General features: G+C 35.9%; 2 protein-coding genes across 2 annotated transcripts in view; one reads left to right on the top strand and one right to left on the bottom strand.

Annotated features, from left to right (window-relative positions):
* The window catches only part of LOC113226527 (BTB/POZ domain-containing protein 6), a 13874-nt gene extending 5251 nt beyond the window's left edge, over positions 1-8623 (bottom strand). The window contains exon 1 of the mRNA XM_026459174.1: positions 8165-8623. Within this exon, the coding sequence (XP_026314959.1) occupies positions 8165-8262 (98 nt within the window). The 5' untranslated portion in view covers positions 8263-8623. The remainder of the gene's footprint in view (positions 1-8164) is intronic.
* LOC113226526 (transcription factor IIIB 90 kDa subunit) overlaps positions 1-9559 on the top strand; it is a 55161-nt gene that overhangs the window by 10180 nt on the left and 35422 nt on the right. The window lies entirely within an intron of this gene.

Here is a 9559-nt window from a genome sequence, read left to right as displayed (position 1 = left end):
CCACGCACATTAGATTTTCGTATATTTTGAGATAAAAAATAAAATGTATATTTGTCCATACAAAAATTTTTTTTCTCTGAATCTATCAACTTTTCAAGAAATCATACAAGAATAAAAGTTGTTAGGAATGTTATTATATATCACATAAAAAAAATTTGCTCGATACTCCACAAGTTATTCCTATGTCCAAGAATTATCAATTTGGGCCCACTGTGTGGCGTTCCAATATGACCCTTTGGGACCAATGCAATATCTGCGATATCATACTTCTTGGAATTACAAAAAAAAATATAAATTAAATAAAAATTAAAAAATATTATTTCGCACGTTCGGTGTTCTCAGCCTAAAATCACCGTAGCCATTGTTTTTTCTCGCTTCTTACACCCAGTAACATTGAAATATGAATAATTTTAAGCTAAACTATCAATATGTCTAAATGGCATTAGAATAGACAAAGTAGTGTTCAGTGTATATAGTTATTATTTAGAGGATGGAAACGTTGTGAGTTGCGATTGTTTTTTTTTTACAATGTATTTGTATACGACTCCAAGTGCATATCCATTTTGAGGTAAAATATAGCGCCATCTAGTTGACGTGTTTGTTATCACTAGAAGCAGATTTGATAGAATCAATGTGTCAATGTAAAATAACGTTACAAAATAGCTATTTGGTAATCGTCGCGACATCTAGTGTACCAATAGGTACTAAATACCCGGCTACGCTATCTTGTATGACGATTAGCAGTCCTCTTGAGTTATTGGTCCATGCTGCCACGCAGAGGTCCCAGGTCCGTTTCCCGGGCCGGGAGAAATATTTGTATGGCCTACATTTATTGCTCTCGTGAGAATTTGTGGTTGTATATGTGTGTGCCCATGGCACCCGCGACACAGGGTTTTCCCTAGTGCGGGACTATGTTGAGTGAGTGCGTTATTATTATTACTAATAACTCACACATGTAGGGATCTCCTGCCTGATTATAATGAACATTAGTTCTTATTTCAGCAATCAAACAATACGTTAATACGAAACGTAGCGAGAAAAGAAACAATAACAATTTTATAGTCTCATTTTATTCTGCGAAGTATGGCCACATGGATGGGTCCGGGACGTGCAATTCATGCGGCCTTGTGCGGTGCAAGACCTGCATTAATTAGATTATAAGCATCGTGAACTATCACCGAGGTCTAGCAATAAGATACACGATTTATTCTAAGCATGACGCGACAAAAATGACTTTGGTAACGTAACTGTACGGACAAGCGGTGTATCACAATAAAACATACCCTATTTGCATTAATACTTTGTATTCATGATGGACTCAAGCAATGCAACTGTAGCGGCCTAAGCTACAAAATACTTATTAGTTTTTTTTGTTTTTATAGATTACTAAATGTAATAGTAATTAAATTTCATGGATTTATTTCAACGTTCATAACAATATGTCTGTTTTTACCCGACTATGGAACGTGTAGTTCAATTGACATTGCTGCGGAACGGAATGGACACCAATTTTTATAACAATGATTATAATGAAATTTATGTCAAAGAATAGAATAGAATAGAATCCGGAGAATTCTTGCACTGGGGGTCTACACTCGATCTCCGTCTGACATCCGTCCGAAACAATTACTGCCAAATAAGCAATACTTGACCAAATGAAAAGACGTGTGATGCGAATGAAGCTTCATACTTGGTACTTGTCTTTTAATTTTGTCGAATATTAGTTATTTGTTAGTAATTGTTTCGGACGGATGTCAGACCGAGATCGAGAGTAGACCCCCCGTCCAGGGAATCCCGCAGCTACCGTATCGTATGTATATGTATAGTTTGTACACAATAGATATAAAGTTTATTATGCTATTTAAAATTGCGTTACAAAAATTCTCTTCCATTCGGTCCGCGGCGATGTGAGTTCCGAAATATCGAAATATTTTTATATATTGCTTGATTTTAGCGCTAATTTATGATTGTTTTGCTGCTGCGGTTGCCTTCAATACGTTACTCCATTGTGTAACTTGTTTAATAAAAGCTGGAAGTTTATTTTATGTTGCCTTGTTCATTCATCATTAACACCCCATCCAAATATAGTCCGCTAAAGCAATTGTGAAAATTCCTTTCAATTTCGTACTGTGGGTGCAGAGTGATCACATAAACAAAATATTCTGAAAACATAGACACGTTCTTAAAAACCGAAGTGAATAAATTTTTCTTGCTTTGTTTTTAATATGTACATATACAGGTTGTTTACACCTTTAAGCAAAAATGTAAGAATATTTATGCATATTTGTGAACCGATTTTTTTATTCTCTTTTTTTGGAAGGAGGAAGTGATCCCATTTAAATTTGAAGAAAATATTCCACGTAGAGGTGGCAAACTAGGGTTTGAGTTCGGTTTTTTAGTACTGACTAAAAAATATTGAGGACTCTAGAACCCCAGTATTCAAAATATTTTTTTTATAATACACGAGATGAACAAGTCGTGCACCTGGTGGCAAGCGACACACCGGAAACGCCTATCCATAACTATTATAAATGCGAGAAATACTTTAACAAACAAAACAAAATAACAGCACCAGTAGAGAAATTGATCAAGAGACCCTTTAAGTCTTTTTCTTGTCGTGTCGATGGCATACACTATAATGCTTGCCATCTTGGTGAAAGGATTTGCTAATCGGATTAAGGTATTCGTCGATTGTTGTCTATGATGCGTCAGATATACAGGGAAGGAACGGTACGTTGTGCGGTGGCGCTCCTTTTGTGCACCCTTGAAGTAAGATTTTTACAATATAAAAGCGTTCAGAAATTTCAAAAGTCATAAATGTTAAAAAGTGTGCAACATTATACGACGAAATACTTAAATAGATTTCTCATAGATGGCGCTACGGCTAAAAGTCATTGAAAACCAAATACGAAGATTCGGCTTGTTGTCGGATAATAAAACACATTGAAAAATTCGTGAGGTCTCTGGTTCGTTCCGTGGCTTAGTTGGCATAGCGTCTGCCACAGTTTGTTAGAAGACGTCTGTCGGTTCGACTCCGAAAGCTCCGACCGGATTGAAGGATTTTTTTTCTTAGTTTCGATCTTTGTATTAATAATTACTTATAACAAATTAGTGGATTTCACAAAAAATAATTGAATATCAATTCAATTCAAATTTAATGTGTAACATTGTTACTATTTCGACATGTAAACACGACACATGAAAAAATGACGCACCAAACAAACCCCCATTTTTAACCGACTTCAAAAAAGGAGGAGGTTCTCAATTCGACTGTATGTTCTTTTTTTTTGTTTTTGTTTTTTTTTTGTATGTATGTTACGCGATAATTCCGGTATTTGGGAACCGATTTTCATGATTCTTACTTTGTTGGAAAGGGGGTACTTCCATAATGGTCCCATTTCATTTTGAAGGAAATCATCCACTTCAAAGGGTGGCTGTTCACGCATGAAGATTCATTTTTATAAATAGCGCCTAACTTTAATTTAGGAGCAATTACTTTTAGCAATTATTTAGTTGATTTTGCTATTTCATCAATTCAAGACGTTTTTCCCTCGATATACTTTGAGTAGTGTCGTAGTGAGAACCTATTTTTATTATCTCCAGTATCAAGTCCTGTATAGTGGCGAACTAGGGGATATTTCAATGAAACTTAGCAAATAGACGTAATTCCACGTACTTTTGAGGTCGGTTTTTTTAGTACTCTGTACTGAGATTATTTATTAATTATATATTATATTATTTATGAATGATTGATTATTATTTTATAAATGAATTTTTTATTAGCTGTATGTATTACAAAAGGTTGGTACAGTAAATTAGGGATTATTGTGGCTTTATATTATCTATAAGTTGGTCTATTATCATATAAAAGAATCACTGGAATTAAAATTTATGTAACATGCTCATGCGAAAACTGGTATTTTTTCTTGATTGTCTATTGTATTTTTCTTAAAATGCTACTGTTAATATCCATTCCGTCCTCTGGGAGTCGAAGACACTAGAAATTGGCAGCAGTCTTTCTGCGTAATACCCGTATACTTTTATCACTTATGAGATTGCCAACACACCGATAAAGTGGTCACCATACTTATCAACGCGGAATCGGAAGCCGATTATACAAAGCTTTATCTCAATGCAATAAGAGCGAAAAAGATGTTGCGAAACGCGCAGTCTTTTTCGCTTTTATTACATTTACATAAAACGACTTCTGACCAGCTATAAAGCTACTACCTGATGAGAAAATGCAGTAAATGAGTGAAGTCGTTATCCATGACCTCGATTGCATGAAGTCGATAACGACTTCACGCATTAACTGCTTGCAGTCGAAGCCGACTTCAAGCAGCCAAGATCGACTGCATGCAGTTAATGCGTGGAGTCGTTATCAACTTCATGCAGTCGAGGTCTCGACTGCATGAAGTTGATTGCGACTTCACGCATTAACTGCAAACATGCAGTCAATCTACTAGCAACCTTAATGCGATTCCGTGTCGGTAAATGTGGTGAATCCCTAAGCTTGCTTTATATAGTTATGTGCAAAATAAACATGTAGGAATAGTACCTACATAATTCACGTATTTCAGTGAAAATATGACTTTAAAGATTTACTTGCCAATTCTAAAGATATGTATTTATATAAAAACTTTTAAAAGCTTGGTCTTTATATACAACACTGTGAAGTTTTATTTTAACTGGGCCACAGTATAAAGCACGTAGGACTTAACAATTTGCACCATCTCTTATCGTCGACGGCATAAAGTTGAACCTGGTAACCTCAATTAATGTGAACTTTTGAAGAGGCGCTAATAACAGAATTATTAGAAATGATTGTACTTTAATTTTTAATTAAAAAAGGGTCTACAATAAACAAATTAAATTTTAAGTTTTGATTAAGAACAATGAAAAAAGGGATTTTGTCCAAAAACGGAGTTACAATGTTTTCAAATTTAGCTGACGATTTGAATCTTATGTAGAAATATGTGCGTTTGTCGGAACATAATCGAAGTAATTTACTTTCCATTCATTAAAAAAGAACTTTAATTATAATACAGGTATCATAACTTTTCGTGAAATTTGAATTATCAACTTGAAGCATTGAATGGTCACATATTACGCGTTAAAGCATTCTAGGTTTGTAGGTTAACTACTCAGCGAGAGTTAAAATGAACGATGTTGTATCACAGTGTTATGTGAGTTTCTTTTATTAACCATCCTGCGCATAAATGTTTCTACTTATTCGGTTTGCGGCTCCATCTGCGAAACTCTTCTATTTCCCATCTGCGTTACTATCCATTTTGTATTTAATAGTCGTAGTTAGGGGCTAATTCACATCTTGAGCTTGTAGCTCGTGGTAGAGAGACAACCAGTGATGAAAGAGACTCAGTCTTTTAAGGCCTTTTAAAAAACCTCGACTAATTTTTAACGCCTCACGTCTAGTCTTTTAACCCTCAAGTTTTGAGTCATAAGACTAAAACTGAAGACTAATTCGAGACGAAGGTTTTTAACCTTACGAAGCTTAAAATACTTGTAGGACTAAAACGACTAAAAGGACTAAAACGACTGGCGCCTTATAGCCTCAGGAGTCGCGAGTCATGAGCCGTATGGCGTGATTTCATTTCTACACAAGATATGTATTTTACGATTGATGCATAACGTTAACGTAGCTTTGTTCACAGAAGTCAGTTAATTATAACCAATTCAAGAATTTGTTTTTTGGGAATTATTTTTCTTTTTAAATAAGAATCAATGGATACAGAACCCAACAGTCAAAGTATTTTATCAAATTTTAGTGTCTGATACTGTCGTTTAACCATAATGATGAATGAAAAATGCTATTTATGAACGTATTAAGTGCAGGTTCACAGTCTCTGCCTACCCTTGAATGGGTAACAGGCGAGACTTTTATGTATATATTTGTTTTATGTATCACAGTAGTGAGATACAATTTACAGATAAATTGTATCTCACTACTGTGATACATAAAACACTACTGTGCACGGGTTTCTAAAGAAGTTTAAAAAAGTACCAGGACTTCATAATAAGAAAAGTGGTTACAGACCAATATTACCCAAAAAAAAGCACGTTAGAACTGGATTTCCATAGACTTTTAAATATAGGATGTACTTCATTATTTTAATTTACTCGCAGAAAAAGTATTGTATGCAATCGTTATATAATTAGGTCTTAAATCTTGTATCTATTGCTTAAATCACTCTTTGAATCATAATTTTTATTATAAGTAAATAAACGTGATTATTTACTACATACTATATCATTTTTATTTATAAACTTCGGGTTCAATATGACTAAAATAGGTATAAGTCCATTGCAAACAACTCGAGTCGTTTAAGTCGTTCAAGTCGTTTAAGTATTTTAATATAACGACTGAGTCTTATTAATAAAAATTCGAACCTCCGGTCTTAATTTTTGAGTCGAGTCCTGTAAAATGGAGTCAAGTCGTTATAAAACGCCTTAAAAGACTAATGCTCGTATTCCAGAACTCTACTCAATGTATGTATGATTTCAAGCACTGGAAATACGACCCTAATGGCAAAACCTTGAGTATGATTTTCAGTGCCCACTGCAATACTCAAGTCCTAACTTGAGTATTGAGTAGAGTTCTGGAATACGACCCTGAGTCTCTTTCATCGCTAGAGACACCACACTTATCGATTTGGAATCGCGTTAAACCTGTCAGAAAACGCTTTAAGTCCATGAGGGCGAAGGAATGGAAACCATGACTCTTGGACACACGGCGACGTTTAGCAGTGATGCATTGCAGTGAGTAATTGTCTCGATACAAACGCGCGATTGTTATAAATCATAAGACTGGCAATGCAATCGCGCGTGTGTGTAAAGGTAGACAATTAGCGACTGCATCGCTACTGCATCGCGTTTGCATCGCTGCTAATAGTAGCCGTGTGTAACCGCTCTTACACAGAAGTCTCCGAGAGGTTCCGAGTCGCACCGAGGGGCATGGAGGGCAATGCTCGGAGTCACCGAGCGAGATTAACCAAAGTTAAAGATGTCATGGCTGTCGGAGCCAAAAAAAGTGGTCATAAGCTAGAGGCGCTGGAAAAGGCGTACTTGAATGGAGGCCCAGGGCGAACACCAGAGAGCGCGGCAGGGGATCTACACCCGTTCTCCATCGAACAAAAACAATTACTGGCAAATAAGTAATAGGTACTCGACATAATTAAAAGACAATGTCAAGTATGAATCTTTGGTTGAGTGTTACTTATTTGACAGTAATTGTTTCGGGCGGACGGTAGATGGAGACGGACGATGGACGACATCCGACGACGCAGAGGTCGGGACTGGATGATTCTGGCACAAGATCGCCAAGAGTAGAAGAAGAGGGAAGTAGCCTACGTCCAATATTGGATCACAAAATGGCCCCATGATGATGATGAATAAGCGCGAAAAAGACATTGTTTCGCATCAGCGGTCCAAGCGTAACCGAAACCTGAAACAAAAATATAAAACCGAAACGCGCAACATCTGTTTCGCTCTTATTGCATGAACGTATAGCTTTTCTGAGTGGCTCAAGTCGATTATCAAAATTAAATCAATTTTTTTTAGTGGTGATGGACTCAGTATTATGTAAGGATCATTTCATTGTATGGGACCAAAAAAATCGGAGCAGCAAAAGTTTGTCAAATTTAATCATACATATGTTTTTCATACAAAATGAATAAATTATTATCACTAATTTCAGGTTTCTTACCACGGTATGACTTCTTTTTTTTCTTCTCCTCATTTTCCCGATATTTCGAAACGGTTGCACGCTCCATGGTCACGGGTTGACTCAACCATGGAGCGTGGAACCGTTCCGAAATATCGGGAAAATAAAAAGAAGTCATACCGTGGTAAGAAACCTGAAATTAGAGGTAATCATTAGTGAATAACCACGTTTGTACTTTGGACCATTCGTATCGCAAGCGGCGTAGAGTTCAATTGACCCTGTACGGTATTTGTTTTTGTATCTATATTGTTCCAAAATAAATTTTATCGAATTAGTCACTTATTATACACCGAACTATATCTCTGATGTATTGTTTTGATAATTAAATAAATAAAAAAAAACTCTTTTATCGTTTAGATAACATACAATACTCAGAAAGGTTAGTAATAGTAAACATTCTGAAAACAATAAACAAAAACTGACCGATGAACAAAAAACAATATGTCTGAGTTGTGAAAAATCCAGCGTAGTAGAACTTTTCCCAGGAACAGAGGAAGTTTGTTAGGAGTCCTCCCCTTCATTTCATCTCTACGGTCTGGACATGCTCATTGTCACTTACACTGTTGAAACTGCATAAAATCGTGTTACTCTCACTACAAAATGTCACTTAACAAGTTTAAACACGTTTTTTTTAAATGTTTTTAAAAAACAGCGAAACGTAAAAAATAACTGCGCTGTTTAACTTTGTTTACATCTACCTCTCTCTGTTACTAAAAATAAGATGGAATTTTATTTCAAAAACACTGACGAGGTTATTTAAATCACTTTAAATTGAGGAACAATTTGTTGTTTTTTGCAAAACAAATCTGACCAATGTCGTTCGTTATTTGGTTAAGTTTCCGTATCAACGCACGCGATGTAATGCGCGGGCGCACAGTACCGCCGCACACGGCTTGCGAACACAGACTTACGCTGGCGCAAGGTCAGCAAGAGACACCTGTCTGAGCTGAGAAAGTAGATAATGGCACAACGTTATCTATAAAGACTGTTTATAAGTGTTTACTAATACATTAAAAACAAATCTTGAAGATTTGTTTAATGTATTGTGTTCTTTCACGATAAGAAACATTCTATTTTTCAGACAAACCATTTCATTTGCTCTTTGTAACGTAAACTATTGTTTTGTTTACATTCTTATCGGTCTTTGTGGGTCATAATTAATCCGACCTGACATGATTTAACGACTGGTGTTCCACAGGGTGGAATTCAGTCACCACTTTTGTTTTCTCTTTTTATTAATTTTCTTCCTTTCTCACTTAACTGCTCTTATCATTTTTACGCCGATGACTTGTAGATTTAGGCTTCTGTTGAAGAAGTTAATTCGGCGATTTGTCAGATTATCCGTGATCTACGATGAGTTGTATGGTCAACTAATTTTGGGATGTCTGTATGTATGTATTGTATGAAAACTCGTCTGTTCCGTTCAGCTTAAATTAGTCTTGAACCTTGTCCTCTATATTGACTCCACACTAAGCTGGACCTCACAGGTGTCAGTCGTAGGGTATTACTTCTTCTTAACCGCTTTCGGAACTTTCTCCCTATTAGTACTAAAATCTTAATAATAATCGTCATCATATGTATATACATACAATAACAGAAGAAATGAATGTGTGTGTGTGTGTTCGGTTCGAACAAAGTACATACAGCCGTTCTACGAAAAGGTATATCCGCAAGTTACTGTCGCTTACACCTTAGCCCAGATATGATTTCGCCAACTGCTTAGGTAAGCTGCGGTCCCTCTTAATTTGCATTACATAACGCATAATATTACTTACGGTCCCTAAGATGGAGTCATATTTATTGAAGACTCACAACGTA

The sequence above is a fragment of the Hyposmocoma kahamanoa genome, unplaced genomic scaffold (assembly GCF_003589595.1).
Source record: "Hyposmocoma kahamanoa isolate Upper Pololo Valley unplaced genomic scaffold, ASM358959v1 192, whole genome shotgun sequence".
NCBI lineage: Eukaryota > Metazoa > Arthropoda > Insecta > Lepidoptera > Cosmopterigidae > Hyposmocoma > Hyposmocoma kahamanoa.
Note: the sequence above shows the minus strand (reverse complement) of the source record. Positions and strands in the feature narration are given on the sequence as shown.